The sequence below is a fragment of the Diprion similis genome, chromosome 11 (genome assembly GCF_021155765.1).
Source record: "Diprion similis isolate iyDipSimi1 chromosome 11, iyDipSimi1.1, whole genome shotgun sequence".
In the NCBI taxonomy this organism is placed as follows: domain Eukaryota; kingdom Metazoa; phylum Arthropoda; class Insecta; order Hymenoptera; family Diprionidae; genus Diprion; species Diprion similis.
Genome location: NC_060115.1, coordinates 7011898 through 7029851, shown reverse-complemented (window position 1 = coordinate 7029851; position 17954 = coordinate 7011898). Strand labels below are relative to the sequence as shown.

General features: G+C 35.8%; 2 protein-coding genes across 5 annotated transcripts; both read right to left on the bottom strand.

The window, feature by feature from the left end:
• Positions 1-961: 961 nt before the first annotated feature.
• On the bottom strand, positions 962-2874 carry LOC124412754 (ETS-related transcription factor Elf-5-like). The gene is made up of 7 exons (XM_046892875.1): positions 2759-2874; positions 2321-2586; positions 1929-2198; positions 1763-1837; positions 1539-1605; positions 1265-1462; positions 962-1106 (listed from the first exon to the last, which is right to left on the bottom strand). Exons 1-7 carry the CDS (start codon positions 2872-2874, stop codon positions 977-979), a joined length of 1122 nt encoding a protein of 373 aa, XP_046748831.1. The 3' UTR covers positions 962-976.
• Positions 2875-12286: 9412 nt separating this feature from the next.
• Positions 12287-16008, bottom strand: LOC124412443 (ETS-related transcription factor Elf-5-like). Of its 4 annotated transcripts, none has more exons than XM_046892309.1 (7): positions 15832-16005; positions 15565-15703; positions 13857-14126; positions 13681-13755; positions 13402-13485; positions 13110-13311; positions 12287-12652 (listed from the first exon to the last, which is right to left on the bottom strand). In XM_046892309.1, the coding sequence occupies exons 1-7, from the start codon at positions 15985-15987 to the stop codon at positions 12517-12519; spliced, it is 1062 nt and encodes a 353-aa protein (XP_046748265.1). In that variant the 5' UTR covers positions 15988-16005; the 3' UTR covers positions 12287-12516. The 4 variants fall into 4 exon arrangements, with proteins under 4 accessions (XP_046748265.1, XP_046748266.1, XP_046748267.1 ...); XM_046892310.1 differs by having other exon boundaries at positions 13110-13302; XM_046892311.1 differs by lacking the exon at positions 13681-13755 and having other exon boundaries at positions 15832-16008.
• Positions 16009-17954: the final 1946 nt, after the last annotated feature.

The following is a 17954-nucleotide window of genomic DNA, read 5'->3' as shown; positions in this document are numbered from 1 at the left end:
AGTATAGCTTTTATCTCTCTAGGCTCCGTCTAATGCCCGGCTGTGATATCTATATCCAATGATCATTATATATATATTGAGAATTTAGATCAGCAACGAAATAGCATTTCTTAATTACGCACGCCTATCTATACGCAAATATTGAAAAAAAAGGTAGTAAGCCTTCATGTATTTTATTAACCGTACACCTATAGTAAAAAAGTGTAAAAAAATAAAATTAAACATACGCAGTTACATGTAATTGTTATTCTCTAAACTTCTATTATAATGCATATTATAGAAAATTATAAAAGTTCAATCCAATACCGCTATCGTAATGAAAAACAGGAAAAAGAGTTATTTATTTGACAACCAGAACGTTGTCGAATATATCACAATGTATATTTAACGTTATAATAATTAACGTTAAAATAATTTATAAACTCTAGAGATAATTTTTAATCGAAATATTTATAAATCCTATCGGATTGTTTAATATCTTGTTAGTAAGCTTATATGCATTTACTTCTTCACTCTGTAGAATTGACAATCATTATTCTAACTGTACGTAATAATACGTATGGGTATAATAAACTTCAAGAAGCCGAATACATTATAAAGCAAATAAAACGATACTTTCGAAGATTCAATTACTTTTACATCCATTAGACTGTCGCGTACCAAATTGAAATACTATTCAGGGCATCAAAAAAATGTTCCTATGACGGATTTGTGTAAATTCCTTCTTGTCTCAAAGATGTTGTTCAAATGTTCTTTGTTCTATCGAATACCTTACGTAAATTTGTTCTGTCAGTTGAAGAGCAATAACAAGTTTGACAGATTCGTCATTGACTGCACACCGTGTTTGTTATTTTTTTCGTTTATATTATCACCCCTTTTAGTTTCTATAATACGATTTCCGAATCTGGTAATTCCTTCTACTCGCTTCCTGATTTTTTCCACAAAAAAAAAATCCCTGTAAACGAATTCATCAGATCTAATATTTGAGGTTGTTGGCCCTTTGAAAGTTGGGATCGTCTGTTTCTAATCCGGTTGCCGTGGGACCAAATTGATAAGTAAGACGCCGTTTAGAAACAGATTTAAGTGTGCCAATTTTATAATGATATCTGAAATGTGAAATTATAAACTACAATTTATCATTTATGATTATTGCGATTACGAGTATTCGCCGATTTATTTGAGAAAAATTCATACTGCTGTGGTGTAAGAGAAGGAACGAGTTATTGTAATTATACATATAGTTATATGAATTGTCAAAATTTACCTTAACGCACGGCTAAATTTGTCGTAGTTCATCTTATGCCCTTTTTTTTCCCGACGTTCGCCCCACATTTGTGCTATTTCTTTATTTTTAATCAAACGAAATATTTTATTGTCGTAGTCCTCCCAACGTATAAATTCGGGACAATACTTCGGGTCGAGTAATAAGTTCCGTAAGAATTCCCAAGCCCACATGGTGTTCCTGTCTGTCGAAATATCGAATAGATTAGAACATCAATTATCTATGCATTTTTCTCACTCGAAACATTTTATCCAACTTGCCAGATTTTCCTTTTGAATGTGTTTTTATTCTTTCCAAACTTATACTGTTCACCGATTCTGCATCTGCATAATCCAAACAGAGAAATACAATTAACGCGTAATCGTTTTGGCAACAAAATTCTCTTAACTTAATCCCGATGAAAGCAGATTCATCTTTATCGAATCGGAATTTATTTTGTTTCGTAAATTATTCCTGTAGCCTAATTGACGTATTAATTACCTGAAATCGAGCCTGTGGTGTCGACCGATGTTTCGTCGTCGGAATATGGTGCTTGGTGTTGTTGGAATCGACTTCCTGAAAAGGTTTTAATTTTTCTTCTCATTCCATTTTTCTTGTTTTCTAATTCAAATGATTTCACACACATGTATACATATATACAAATTACCGTTATATATCACGTCGCGTTGCTCGTGCAACGATTCGTAAAGCTTTTCCCCATTAACAGGATCACGGATGATGAAATCTTGTAGCGACAATTGTAGAAGTTCATTTCCTGGCATGGAAAATTTTTCGGCAACAATGCAAAGTTCTTCGAAAAGCATCTTTAATTCATGAGATATCCAAAGGAGCCAACTTTTTGTATCTGTCATCTCCCACCGTTCTACCCGTTTTTTCTTCCACCCTTGGGCATCGATCTTCGTACTTTTTCTATCACCTGTTTGCGTAAAAATCGGAAAAATAATATCTTACATCCGGACCGATTTGTTTCACGTAAAATTAATGTCCCAGACATTCTTTTTGAGTTTGTTCGACTTTCGTTTCTACTATAAAACTTACGACGAATCGTTGGGACGCTTTGCTTCGGCAACAATTCGAAAAGCCTACTTCCGTTGGTTCCGCAGAAATTTATAAAATCATTTTCCGACAACTTTAGAAGTTCTTCTCCTGGCATAACAAGTTTCTCACTCCTGCAGCAGTCGGAGTAATGTCCACCCAATTTCTTTAATATCGTCGAAAGTAGCCACTTTTTTGTATCGTCTTTATCCCATTCAATTGGAGGCTTTTTGCTCCAACTTTCGCAATCTTCGTTCTCATCCTCTTTGCTATCTGTACACGGTGATGGCAAAAAATGGAAAAAAAACAGCGAATCATTCATTAATATGAGGAGATATGTAACAGTGTAATATAACGTATTACTGTTCAACGACTGCGAGGAATAATTTCATTCTTTCGCTTGTTTCCTAGGCAGGTATAATAATAAAGAGCAGCAGTTACTTACCGTCATCCGATTCCACGCACGGATCTTTCGGTGTATTTCGAATTTCGAAGGATTCGACATCGCATTGAGTTTCATTATCTTGGTTTAGCGGTACTTGACGATTTGAATCCATGGCGTCTATATCACACACCAGATAACCAAACTGCAGAAAATCGGGTAAGGGGTAAAAAAAAAGATAAACTTCAAATTAAATTAGATTAAATCTTATTATTTTCTTATACTTGTGTCATAGCGAAGAGTTATATTGCATTTATAACAACAATGAGATTGTATAAGACAAAAAGAATTGAGGGAAGAAATAAGGCAACCAAGTTTCGTGCGTGAGTTTGTAAAAGGCGCGTGAAATTCGAACGAAATGTAGGAGAAACGTTAAACAAAATGGAAACTTACGGATGACATATTGTTGCTTCTCTCGTGCAATTAACAACAGAGGCAATCGTCTGGTGTTACAGATTTTTTATAATCTTGTAATTGTGTTAACGAAGAAGTGTACGTCTTCCACTCACTCGACCACCCTTACGATGCTCAAACTTTATTCAATTATCCATTTGTACGGAGATTTATAATGATTTATAATGAATGAACAGTGTCTTTTATCGTTTTTTTTTATCATCTGTAAAACTTTCTTTAATTAGCGTTAATCAATGTCTCCCGTTTAAACATCCGGACCCGTTTACGAAACAAGTTTTACTGATCGATTACCAATGTTTTAACCCATCTAGTTTAATATCGGGGCTTCCGGCTACTCATTCGGCCAATCACGGACCCACTATGTAGCATACCAAATCAACGGACGGTATGTTACTACGTATGTCGTGTCACATCAAGATATTATTGTGGGAATGTCGTACGCACTCTCATATATATATATATATATAAGTGGTCGCACACATGTGTATAGGAACCAGGAAAAAAATTCTACGACTCCTCTCTTGACGTACGACCCTCGCGAGATAAGGAATGGGCCATAAACATTAAATTTGGATTTCAATTACGCACACAGCGTTACAGAATTATGTAAATTTAAAAGCTCACCGATTTGTATTCCAAACGAGGAACTTCTAACTATAGCTACACTGATGGACCGCTACTGACTTGAGCACCGTGACAGACAGAACTGTACATAATGTGTTTTTAATGCCTTTGGTTTTCTTTATCAGTCGTGTAACGTATTCACTATGCAGCTTGCTTATCGGCTTTCGTACAACATAAACATTCTCTTCATACGTACCGCATCGTGCGCCTAACTTGCGCCTGACTTGCTGGTTAATCGTTGAATTGCTTTAGTGTACTGTGCAGTCGTTGTTGAGTTGAGTTTTTTTTCGCATTAATCATGCATTCGCAATGTTGCGGTGGGTCGGAAGTTTTGGTGAAACCAAGGGGAGGGATGGTTGTAACTTATATTATCAAGCTATGTGTCACCAACTAATTAAAATTGAGTATATTGAAATCGAAAAAAAAAAATATATACATATAAGAAAATTTATGTTCACGTTTATGTTAATACAGAGGAAGAAATGTTTAGTTCAAATCAGAAGATAAAAAAAAAAAAAAAATTTCTACGGAACCTTACGTAGATAGAGATTTGAGTTGAATTATGTACGAGGCATGGAAAAAGTAACGGACCCGGTATTGTCAGTCAAAAGTTTCTTCGATTAGCCATTAGAGTCCGGCGCTACAATCGGCCAGAAGCGTAGCACGCTGGGTTTCAGATTTGGCAATTGGCAGTCGAGCTCTGTCCTCTGAACATGGTGATGACCAGTTATCACCAGATTGCACACATCGAATCGACCATTGTTCCGGATTGTTCTCGTTGTTGAAAGGACAAAAACACTTCAATACATTCTCACTCAACGCATATATAAAGAAATAGCATGGTTTTTACCAAATCGTAATGGTAAATTTGTAGGATTCATGCCATTTCTTTATTTCTTCGTCGAATGAAAATGAATTGCCAATACAATGTGCCCATTAAACCCTGTTTTTGCGTTCGAGATACGTTGACTTCGATATTTTTCGAAACATACAGGTCAACGTCGGAATCGACCAGGGCACCGTTTTGAAAATGTTCATGCGACCGCGTTGGGACTCCAGCGTTGGGCACAGAATGTACATACATGCGCTACATTTCGAATTTATAATTCCTTGATCACGAATCAAGACATTTCGATGCATTGCCGTGTTTTATAACAACTGTGTGTGACACGTGTGTACGCCAGATTGTAAATAATTATGAACTTCATAATAAAAGAGTATTTGGACAAAGATGAAAGATATATGTGAATGTAACCACGGCTCTGTATACTACGTACCTTACCTATAGAAAAAAATAAATTACGTAAAAAAAAAAAAAAACGATCCGAATTTAAAAAATTCAATGATCAGGAAGATTAAGGGCAAAGCATGAAAACGTAAAAAAAAGAGAACAAAAACTTTCATCCGTCTCAACAGTCAATCAAATTTTCTATTATATTGCAATATATCTTCAACGTTACATTATATGTATATATATATATATATAGGGGAGGGGCGGGCAAAACGGGGAACCCTCTAAATTTTATAAAATATTTTACTTTTACTTAAACTTATTTTTTTCCCTGACATCTGAAATTCATTTTTTTTTTTTTTTTTTTTCGATTCCAATTAAAAAAAAAAGACGGCGTATTAGAGTCCTCGAAAACTAAGTATTCCCTCAAGTACCCCGTTTTTGCCCCCCCCCCCCCCCCAAATATATACATATATATAAAATTCTACTTTTCGATCGTTCAACGTCCGTAATATACGCGTCGATTTAATACAAAATTACATTTTTGTATCAATGAGTTGAGTAAACCAAGGGATAAATTATAAATCGAAATAGAGTCGGTGCTCTATTTTCGTTAGATCATTCTTATCGAGATTCATATCTTCTAATCTCTATTATTTTCCAATGATTAAAAGGAATTATTAAAAATGTTTGTATATTTTTCCTTCCAGTTTTTACAATTTTTTCTTAATTACAATCTCAAAATTGAACACGACGTATAAATTGGTGATGAGATTTTGCCGGATGATTACGCTTATATCCTTTTAAATTTAGTAGCTTACAAATTGTAATTGTATTATTACTAATTACAAGTCAAATACTATGTTCGATACAAGCTCTAACTAATACTCGTCTGCTTATACACAAATATACCTATTAGGGTGGTCGTTAAATGGAAGATCATGTTGATTGGCCATAAATCGGCTCCAAATGTAAAAAAAATTGCTCTATTATTTTTTCACATTTTCATGATTTGCCCTTAATTTTCCTGGTCATGGCATTTTTGAAATTCGGATCGTCCGTTTCTAGCCCCGTCGCTTTAGGACCAAATTGACGAACGAAACGCTTATTTTGGTGACCCACTAATATATCTTTGTCGTAGTAATATCTGAAACACAAGGAAGAAAATTAATGATTAACATTGCGTTTTTTTTTTTGCGTTTTTAAGTTGTAAAATCCTGCAAGTCTCCGATTTTTTCATCTAACGGTTTTCGAGATCATCGCGGAAATTTGGCTGAATTTTCACGGACGTCAGAAGCCACGTGGTTGAGTTAGTTGATGAATATTACATTTTCATTCGAGAAATTAAAAAATCAAGGATTCTTACTTGCCAGGTTGAACAAACGGAGAAAATAAAGAAGCGAGAAGGAAATCGAGTGAAAAGGTAGTTGTTAGAGGTATACAAAAATAATCTAATCCGTCTCTTATTCTAGAATCGTAATACATTTAATGCATTGACATTGACTGTTGACATCTTTTTTATTATTGTTGAAAAGAAATTCCCTGGACACTTTGTTATATTTTCAGTATTATAGCATGCGGTAATAAACATGAAAAGGCATTTTATGCATTAGTGCACGATTCTGGAACACTAAGAATGAATTAGATTATTTACTTACCTCCAATAACAGCTACGGTTTCATTCGAGTTCCTTTTTGCTTCTTCGTTTTTCCCGTTTGTTCATACTTCCAATTAACAATCCCAGATTTTTGAATACCTCGTATGAAAAAGCAACTCAGATCCAGTAATTCAACCACGTAGTTTTTACGCGCGACACTTTACCGTTGTAACAATTTTACACCCGTGAAAATCCAGCCTTTCGCAGGACAAACCGGTATTTCTCTAAAATCCGTTTTTTGAAATTTGATTTTCGACCGAAATCAACGCTTTTCTGACATATCAATCAAAGGTGATGAAAAACTATTTAAGAGACGTTAATTTACCTCATCGCACGGCTGAAATTATCGTACGTCATATCCGGATTATCTTTACGCGATCCCCACTTTTTCGCTACGCAGTCACTTTTCACAAAACGGAATGTCTTCTTTTCGTAATTTTCCCAGCGTATCCATTGCGGACAAAACTCCGGATTGAGTAGCAAGTTCCTCACAAATTCCCAAAGTTTCTCGCTTTTGTGATTGGCTGCTGGTTTACACAAAGAAAGATCACATTGATTAGACACAATCGATAAATATTTTTTAAGACTGCACTTCGAAAATTCCTTTATCAGCTTACCAGGTTTTAGTTTGGTATTCAAACTTCGAGGCCTTCCGGGTTGTCGTTTTTTAATATAATCCGTACTGATCACCGATTCTTCGTCTGTAATTTCAACGGTTACACGTGTTAAACCCGATTAATACATACAGCGGAATTGCTATATCGTAGACAAAAATTTCAAGATTCAAACTAGATCATTTCTTTTACAGAGAAAGTAATCTCGCCAATAATTATATTATATATACATATACTGTATTGTATAGTGTAACACAAAGGTGCGAAACGAAAACAGTGATCGAGTCCGCCAACCCCCGAATGCGAAGGGGGGCCGGGAGGGGGGCGGCGGCCGAGATTTCTGCCGACGGGCCGAGAGCGTTTAGTCGGATTAATAACACCATGAGCGACAGGTCAAGTGTCATCGATAGTTTCGTGAGTGAGTGTGTGTGTGTGTGTGCGCCAGCAGCTGGATTTTCGTATCTTGGTCGCAGCCACAATTGGGGATTGTTACCGGAATCTACAAAAGGTAATAAACCAAATTATTGTGAACATCAACCTCATCGCGTCCAGGTATTATTTATCCCCTCCTCTGCTCGTTGCACCTCCTTGACATATTATCTCGAAAGCCTTGCTCGGTAGCCCTGCTCCAGTCACAGACGTTCAGCCCTCGGCAACTGTAAACTATCCTAGTTTGGTTTGGGTCTAGGTAAGAAAACTCACATCTGACTTGGCGCTTAACGAAAGAGAAAAGGAAGGTTAGAAAAAGCTTCGCGTCGGCGAGCCATGAGAAATCGGCCCGTTCGTGCCCCTGCACGTGTTGACCATATTTGCCAGATCGCGGAGAAATTTGTTTTCGTCACAATATATGTATGTAAATACTAGCGGGATTTCGCCCTGCGCGCCAACTCTCGTTTTCGGGTTTTGTTGGGAGGGTGGATGGAAGTGGGGTTGAAGGGTCAAATGTTCGTAGATATAAGGGTACGAGTGTAGGGTAAGGGGTTCAATCTGTATAGGTATAGTGGTATATATCATAGGGTGAAGCGTTAAACAGAGGCAGCGTGGGCGGTGAAAAGAAGAACTGGGGAGGGGCGAAGGATCGAAGGAAGTGGAAGGCCGGGCTTTCTGGATGTCTGACAGGGTGGCGGGGCGCCGGCGAGATTTGGAAAATTCTTCGAAAAGCATCTTTAATTCATGAGATATCCAAAGGAGCCAACTTTTTGTATCTGTCATCTCCCACCGTTCTACCCGTTTTTTCTTCCACCCTTGGGCATCGATCTTCGTACTTTTTCTATCACCTGTTTGCGTAAAAATCGGAAAAATAATATCTTACATCCGGACCGATTTGTTTCACGTAAAATTAATGTCCCAGACATTCTTTTTGAGTTTGTTCGACTTTCGTTTCTACTATAAAACTTACGACGAATCGTTGGGACGCTTTGCTTCGGCAACAATTCGAAAAGCCTACTTCCGTTGGTTCCGCAGAAATTTATAAAATCATTTTCCGACAACTTTAGAAGTTCTTCTCCTGGCATAACAAGTTTCTCACTCCTGCAGCAGTCGGAGTAATGTCCACCCAATTTCTTTAATATCGTCGAAAGTAGCCACTTTTTTGTATCGTCTTTATCCCATTCAATTGGAGGCTTTTTGCTCCAACTTTCGCAATCTTCGTTCTCATCCTCTTTGCTATCTGTACACGGTGATGGCAAAAAATGGAAAAAAAAACAGCGAATCATTCATTAATATGAGAAGATATGTAACAGTATAATATAACGTATTACTGTTTAACGACTGCGAGGAATGATATCATTCTTTCGCTTGTTTCCTAGGCAGATATAATAATAAAGAGCAGCAGTTACTTACCGTCATCCGATTCCACGCACGGATCTCTCGGTGTATTTCGAATTTCGAAGAATTCGATCGGATTGAGTTTCATTATCTTGGTTTAGCGGTACTTGACGATTTAAATCCATGGCGTCTAGATCACACACCAGATAACCAAACTGCAGAAAATCGGGTAAGGGGTAAAAAAAAAGATAAACTTCAAATTAAATTAGATTAAATCTTATTATTTTCTTATACTTGTGTCATAGCGAAGAGTTATATTGCATTTATAACAACAATGAGATTGTATAAGACAAAAAGAATTGAGATAAGAAATAAGGCAACCAAGTTTCGTGCGTGAGTTTGTAAAAGGCGCGTGAAATTCTAACGAAATGTAGGAGAAACGTTAAACAAAATGGAAACTTACGGATGACATATTGTTGCTCCTCTCGTGCAATTAACAACAGAGGCAATCGTCTAGTGTTACAGATTTTTTATAATCTTGTAATTGCGTTAACGAAGAATTGTACTTCTTCCACTAACCCGAACGCCCTTACGATGCTCAAACTTTATTCAATTATCCACTTGTACCGAGATTTATAATGGTTTATAATGAATGAGCAGTATCTTTCAACGGTTTTTTTCAATCTCTTGTTTTATCATCTGTAAAACGTTCTTCAATAAGCGTTAACCAATGTCTCCGTGTTCAACATGCGGACGCTTTTATGCAACAAGTTCTACTGATCGGTCACCGATGTTTCACCCATCTAGTTTAGCATCGGGGATTCCGGCTACTCATTCGGCCATTCTCGGACCTACGATGTAGCATATCAAATCAACCGACGCTGTATTGCTATTCATATGTCGTATCACACGAAGTTAGTATGCGAATATCGCACAGCATGTTTAGCAATCCGGAAAAAACTTCTGAAACTCCTTTGTGACGTCGTGGGCTATAAACTACGTGTATCCAACGGCGGCGGAAAGGGCGGGGGGGGGGGGGGGGGGGGGGGGTATTGCCCCCTCCGGACGGGAGGAAAATTTGCTCTCGCGGAATCTGTATGTGTACCATCAAAATACTACGGTCTTAAAAGAATTGGACCTTAACCTATTAGTATAAAAGAAATAGATTATAACCAAAATAAAAAAAAATTCTCTCTGAAGTAACATAACCAATTTGATTGAAAATTTGTTATGGTAGTGAGAGAGTCAAGAGCTTTTATGCATATGCACAATGGACAGATTTTTAGTTTATTTACCTTTATACTGGAAAAGTATCACAGTAACTAAGGAACAAAATAAAATAATATCACACACGTAACAAGATCAAAATCTGTCTATTGTATATCTATAGAAAGTCTTAACTTGACTCTCAATAACATATTGAATTTTTAAATAAATTGGTCTGGTCAATCGTAAGTAAATATTTTTTCTTTTCTTTTGTTTCATATTCAATTGATATTGAAGTCCAATACTTTCAGGATCTTAGTACATTATTAGTACCTACTTTATACTATATTCTACTATAAAATATATTTAGATATTCGCAAGTAGCCATTCAACTCTGCTTTTTCCCTTGTGGACTTTTAAAAAAAACTACATAAACAACTTTAAATATGGTGCCGACATCAATATTTTGGTTATTATTTAAATAGATTTTTCATTCAAATAATTAATTAATTGTCTCATTAAGGACGATTAAACGGTGCGGAAGACTGGGGCGAGTTTATATCGCGAGGCGTATCGTTGTTACACCGTGGTTTTTAGGAAAAACAAACATTTGAAAAAATTTCGGACCTCGACCAATTCATATGTTTTCAAAAGCCAATTATTTTGACTTAACCTTTTGGCTTCTGTTGGCGAGTGTGGTAGTTAAGTGAGGACTAAAACGATTGCAAAAATTAGACAGCAGCGATACTGTGGTTATAACGGTTGAGATATTGTCGACAACCGAGAGTAATTCGTTCTTTTTTGTTTAGTGTTTTTTTTTTTTTTCATATTTATAAAATTTATTTAGTAATTTTATCTCCCCCCCCCCCCCCCGTATCTCACTCGGCTTCGCTCCCTCCTAAAAATCTGTCTTGGATCCGCGCTTGTAACCGAATTTCGATTTCAATCACGCGTACAGCGCTATATTCATTCAATACCGATATCACTGGTTCGCAATGGATGCAATATTAACAGAAATATTGAGAAAGATGAAAGGTTTTCGTGTATTCTAATCATCACGTACACACAGTTGTAAAGTATAAAAATAGCATGTATTACATCGAGACTACTTAAACTCGTATACTTATGCATAGTTATAATGCTTATGGAATTAAACATACTTTTTTTTTTGTGTAGACAAATTGATGAAAGGTTTACCTTATAGTTCAAACGTAAAAAAAAAAGAGAACAAAAACTTTCATCCGTCTCAACAGTCAATCAAATTTTCTTTTATATTACAATATATCTTTAATGTTGCATGATATATATACATCGTGAGTTCTCTCCTCCATGTACCTCCTCCATTATCATACATTTTCTTAAATTAAATATATTAACAAATCTCTAATATTCAATCGTTTAATTATAAAAGGAATTCTACGAATAACTTAAGTAACCCGAGGGATAAATTATAAATCGAAATAGAGTCGGTGCTCTGTTTTCATTTTATAATTCTTATCTTCTAAAGTGACTAATATAACAAGCAAATCGAAATATCGTTTCATCAATTTTTAACTATTAGTCACAAGCCTCAATTTTTTTTGCAACGATTCAATGGAATTATTAAAAATCTTTGTATATATTTTTCTTTCAAGTTTTCCCCAGTTTTCTCTCAACTACAGTCTTGAAATAAAACACATATACGACGAGATTTTGCAGGATAATTACGCTTGTATCCTTACTTTAGTAGCTTACAATTGAGTACTGATTACAGGTCAAATACTTATATGCTCGATACAAGCTACAACTACTCGTTTACTCATACACAAATATACCTATACAGTTAATCTGTGTAGGCATTTATTTGGCACACAATTCAGATCACGTATACATATATCTTATTTTTTTAGTCGTATAGTATAACTTATACACTTGGGAACACATTAAATTATGTTTTAAATATTTATAATACTGAGACTGAGTACAAGTTCATCTCGATCTATACAATCGTACTTCCTCCATAAATATCCTTCTTCTGTATAATATAATACAATACCGTCGAATCTATATCCTTATGTAATATACGCTTACGTAAAATTATAGCCTCATATCGTATAAAATGATATATGTGATGTACATAGAATGATGCGTGAAGATTTTTCGTTACGTGGAGAGGCAGATGGAAAGATAATAAATTAAATGAAAAAAATTATTGATCTATAAATTAAGTAAGGATCGCTTTATGTGGGGAATGATTCACCTGTTTTAACAATTTGAGTTACTCATCATGGTCTTTTTGAAATTCGGATCGTCCGTTTCTAGGCCCGTCGCTTTAGAACCAAATTGATAAACGAGACGCCTACCTTGGACAGCAACGAATATATCTTTTTTGTAGTAATATCTGAAACACAAGGAAGAAAATTGAGCGTTAATATTGCGTTGTTTTTATCCATGTTGACAAACCGTTGCGAACGAGACGGGAAAAACTTTTAGTTCCGCGATACTTTTCATCAGAAAAGAAAAAGTATACGTTTGTCAGTAAAAAGAATGAAAATAAGTGATAAAGAAGAGGAGAAAAATGTCGAATGTCATACTTCCAATGAAATTTTTAAATTCCTCGTATAAAAGCGCAACTCAAATCGCCGATATTTCGCCGTCGCGGCAATTTTATACCCGTGAAAATCCAGCTCTTTGTCGGACAAATCGACATTTCTATAAAATCCTGTTTTTCGGATTCTAGAGGTTTGAGAACGCGCAAAGACTCGTTGATATTAGAAAAATTGATTTTCGACCGAAATCAATGCTTTTCTTATACAACTAAAGGTGATGAAAAAATATTTAAGAGTCGTTGAATTTACCTCATCGCACGGCTGAATTTTTCGTAAGTCATGTCTGGATTGTCTTTACGCGATCCCCACCTTTTCGCTACGCAGTCACTTTTCACAAAACGGAATCTCTTCTTTTCGTAATTTTCCCAGCGTATCCATTGCGGACAAAACTCCGGATTGAGTAGCAAGTTCCTCACAAATTCCCAAAGTTTCTCGCTTTTGTGATTGGCTGCTGGTTTACACAAAGAAAGATCACATTGATTAGACACAATCGATAAATATTTTTTAAGACTGCACTTCGAAAATTCCTTTATCAGCTTACCAGGTTTTAGTTTGGTATTCAAACTTCGAGGCCTTCCGGGTTGTCGTTTTTTAATATAATCCGTACTGATCACCGATTCTTCGTCTGTAATTTCAACGGTTACACGTGTTAAACCCGATTAATACATACAGCGGAATTGCTATCGTAAACAAAAATTTTCTACTACCGATTTTAATAAATTTTTTTTTTTTTTTTATAAAATCCTTTTCGTCGACTTAATAACATATAGATACTATATTATGTAATATTATATAAGTATTAATTGGACGTATTATTTACCGGAATAATTTTGGCTGATAGTAACGGATGTTTCATCGTCGGAACATTGTGGTGGACATTTTGTGAACGAGTATGCTGTACAAGAAAAAAGAAAATCGTAATAAATATACGATGATTTGGTGTGTTTTTTTTAAATATTTTTCACCGTTAATTTATATTACCGATTTAAAACTTACCGTGATATTTCATGTCGCGGTGCTCCTGTAACATTTCGTAAAGTCTTCTTCCGTTGACGTGATCACGGTTGATGAAATCTTGTAGCGATAATCGTAGGAGTTCATTTCCTGGCATATAAAATTCCTCGGCAACAGTGCAAAGTTTTTCATAGTGAATACCTAATGTCAGGAAACTCGAAAGAAGCCAACTTTTTGTCTCTGACGTATCCCAGTACTCAATCGGTTTTCTCATCCAACTGTTGTAGTCGGGTTTCATCTCTTCGTCACTACCTGTACAAAAAACCAAATAGCAATAAATAAGAAATGCTTGAATCAATATTCGAAAAGATGAAACGCTGTAACTTGACGCAAACTGCAAAAGTAGAACATCGAATCAAAAACAATTTTCAAGCTAAAAATTTTAGCTTTAAGCACCATTTTTCAGATTTAGTCTGTATGGACTTTTTCTCGAGTAATCTTATTTTGTCACACGTGTCAAATTTGTAAGGCGAAGCTTCGATTTCGCGCGATCATACACTATGATCAGTTGTTTTTTTTTTTTCTTTCTTTTTTTTTTTAATCAAAATAACCATTTGGTAGCACGAATTTTCTCTTTCAGTAGGGTATTTATGAAATTTTGTCCACGATTTTTTCTCGTCAAGTTATCCAACATCAAAAGAAATAGTATTCGAAAAATTTTTAATCTACATAACAAGTGAAAAAATCCTCTTTGCTTTGAGTATATTTTTGCTATCAGAAACGTAGGAATAATTAAAAAATAGAGGTTTGAATGAAAATCTCATTTCTTCAAGATAGAGAAAATCTGGAAGATGGAGAAACATGATCACCATTTTTACGGAAGCTCTGCCACGGTTGAGTTTAAATTTCGATCACCGAATTTTAAGGGCCATCTTTAGAAACATGCCAAATTTGATTTATTATACAGCATAACTAAAGTTTATATTATAAAAATTACTCGGTAATTTTCTCGAAAGTATTGTTATTCAATGTTTTTGAAAAGAAAAAAATACATTCCAAAGAAATTAGATCATAGTTTGTTCCATGCCGCCATTTTGAGAACACGATTTAAAAAATTCGTCAACTTTGAGGGCTCAAAACTGTATGAATGCGCGGAAAAAATAACATTTTATGGACATAATCGTATTTCTCGAACTGTAAAAATCCTTAGACCAACCACTTTCAAAAGTAAATATTCACCTGAAACACCAAAAACATCGAATTACATTATGACGCCATTTTGCGATTTTTGACTGTTACGATACGAGCTCGCTTAACGCCGCCATGATGCCTTAGCGGTTGAGTGATTAAAAATTCAGAATGGCGACATTCAAAGATTAGTTTTCCTTTTTTTTTTTCAAAATTTCTCTACGAAGGTTTTTTCGTTTGACACGATCAAAGTTTTGCGGACACTACTTTTCTTAATATTGTTGGATAACTTGGCGAGAAATAATCGCAGACGAAGTTTAAACAAAGAATTTTGAAGGTGGAACTCCAACCCACAAAATGATCATTTTGAAAATCTGCGACAAAGGATTGGCGGTAATTTTTTTCACGAATGTTCGTCGAATATTATGACTTGTGGAAAATTCTTGACGTAAAGTTTTTGAATCCCAGTTACATTTCGTGATGTCCGCGGTTGTTTCAAATCCATATTTATTCTTCGATTCTACGTTCTGTAAGATACAACATTAGTATGCTGGTTGCTTACTGTAATACGACTTGTTGCACGGATCTTCGATATCGATATTCCAATTGTGAATCTCGCTCTTCGCCTTGCTCTGCAAATCCAGGTTCAGCAGTTGCAGAGGTTTCGCATCCTCGTAGTAAGGCTCACGCGGACACTCGACCTGTAGACAAGCAAAATAAATCTAGTTTTAAATAACATTCAAATCGATTCTACAGGAACCGAAATTCGAATGTTTTGCATCGTGGACGTTTCGTAGTTCGTTTGTTTTCCCGTCACTACATTACTTACTCGTGATATTTGGTTGTCCATGTGAAAATGGTCAATGGAGCAGACTTCGTCATTCGTTGATGCGATCATCGGAGCGTAATTGCAGAAACGAAGAACACTCCCATTCATTTGTTCCGTGCACAACGAGTGGTTTTCCACGCTATGTTCAAGTTTCATTTTGTCAAATTGTGGTGAAAATCGAACGATTCGTCATCTACCGCTATTCGCTGCTTCGCTTTTATATCAAATAGAGATTATTGAACGTTTATTTACTATTGAATCGAAATCGAAAATCGAACTGCGTACGCATAATATCATCTATCTGTTCGAGTTGCTTTAAACTTGCGGCGTTCACGTGCATCGGACGTTTCGTACATCCGCAGTCTTTTACGTACTGGCTAGCTCTACTCGGTTTCAAATGTATCTTACGGGTTTTGAAGTGGAGCATGGGTTGTACCGGGAAATCCCGCTTCGACGCCGGTTTGTCCAATCAAAATCATCGTTTGACTTCGTGACGTAATTCCACTCTCGAGTCACGCCGTGTATTAATAGTATCCTCACATTATTGCAGTATCGTTCCGTTACACACGTACGTGTGTGTAAATATAATATTCCAACAAATTTTTCCTCATTGCCTATATATATGTGTTTGCATATATGCACATGTATGTATATATAGATATATGTACATGTATACGCATACGCATACGCATACGTATATCGTGTAAGCAACAAGGAAAAAAGTCGGATCCTTTTCCCCAGCTGCTGGTACTGCGGTGTGTAGATAATAACACGAACCGCGTAGTAAGTTCGATTCGATTATCGCTCCTGCGGTCATAATTTATGATATAGCTAGTGTTCAATAATTTAAGAAACTGGACTGCGAGTATTGTTAAGTATATTTCATTGTCTTTATCGTATTAAATTGACAAATTTCAACTATACAGTCTATACTATACGGCGTCGATGGAATTATTGTAGTTATTAAAAAAATGTCACGTAACATATTACTTCTGCATGATTTGTCAGTTTTTATTCATACTCTGATGTCGTTGTTGACACTGATCTCTATTGTATAACAATCGCAGGATTACGGTGACGTTGCGGCAGCAGGTCATTCAATTAGCATCTTTCCGTGAACGACGCTAGAGTGAAATTGAAGATAGGAAAGTATCCGTTATTTATATACACGTACGTATGTACTTTGAGTGGTGTAAAGAATTCGTCCAACGTCATCCGTAGATCGACGATTAATTGTTATTCGTTAGTCGGGTTAAATCATTGTTTTTCTTTCAACGATGCGGCGAAGTTCGTGCCGCCGGCACATTACCTTGCCATCGTCTTATTTTATCCATCATACGAAGTCAATACTGTGATTCAACGATCAAAGACAACGACGACGATGATGATGATGATGATAATGATAACGATAATGATCTGATAATGAACACCTTCGATTCTCCGATTCAAGGTATTTGAAGAAATACGCGCGTGACGAGTTATAATTGCTTCTAATAACCTATTCATACCTTGTATGATATGTTTATATGTATACACGAAACGAAACCGAAACCTAGTACGAAAGTAGAAGGGAAATGTTGGTATAAAATGATTTTTTGATTGTGGAGTTTTGTTGTCTGTTTGTTTTTTTCTTTCTTCTTTTTTCGCTCTCTCGATCATCATTTCTTCATGAGTTATTTTTATTACGTATAACGTTGATAACCGTTATTTCGACAGGAATTACGCGCTATTTTGAACTGTAAGGATTCACAAATTCTTTCGTTTCTTTTTTCAATCGATATGATGCCAAATTCCGGTTTAATTGGTCGGAAAAAAATAGCGACACCAAGAGCGTTGATCAGTTATAACCAGACGTAAATTGACGCTAGAAATAAAGTTCGTACTCGTACATCCCGAATGAATTGTGAGCTAATTTCATTCGTTTCGATTCGAAAAAGCTTTTACCATTTCTTCAAATTTATTATACGCATAAAATCAGGTCATCACTTAAAACAATCGCTTCGGACGTTGACGGTCACAGGATACAACATACAGGGAAAGCAAGTAATCTTTGTACAAGGATAAGTCAAGTTGACTTCAATGACGCAGTGTGTCAGACCGTATCTTTTTGCATTTGCCATTGA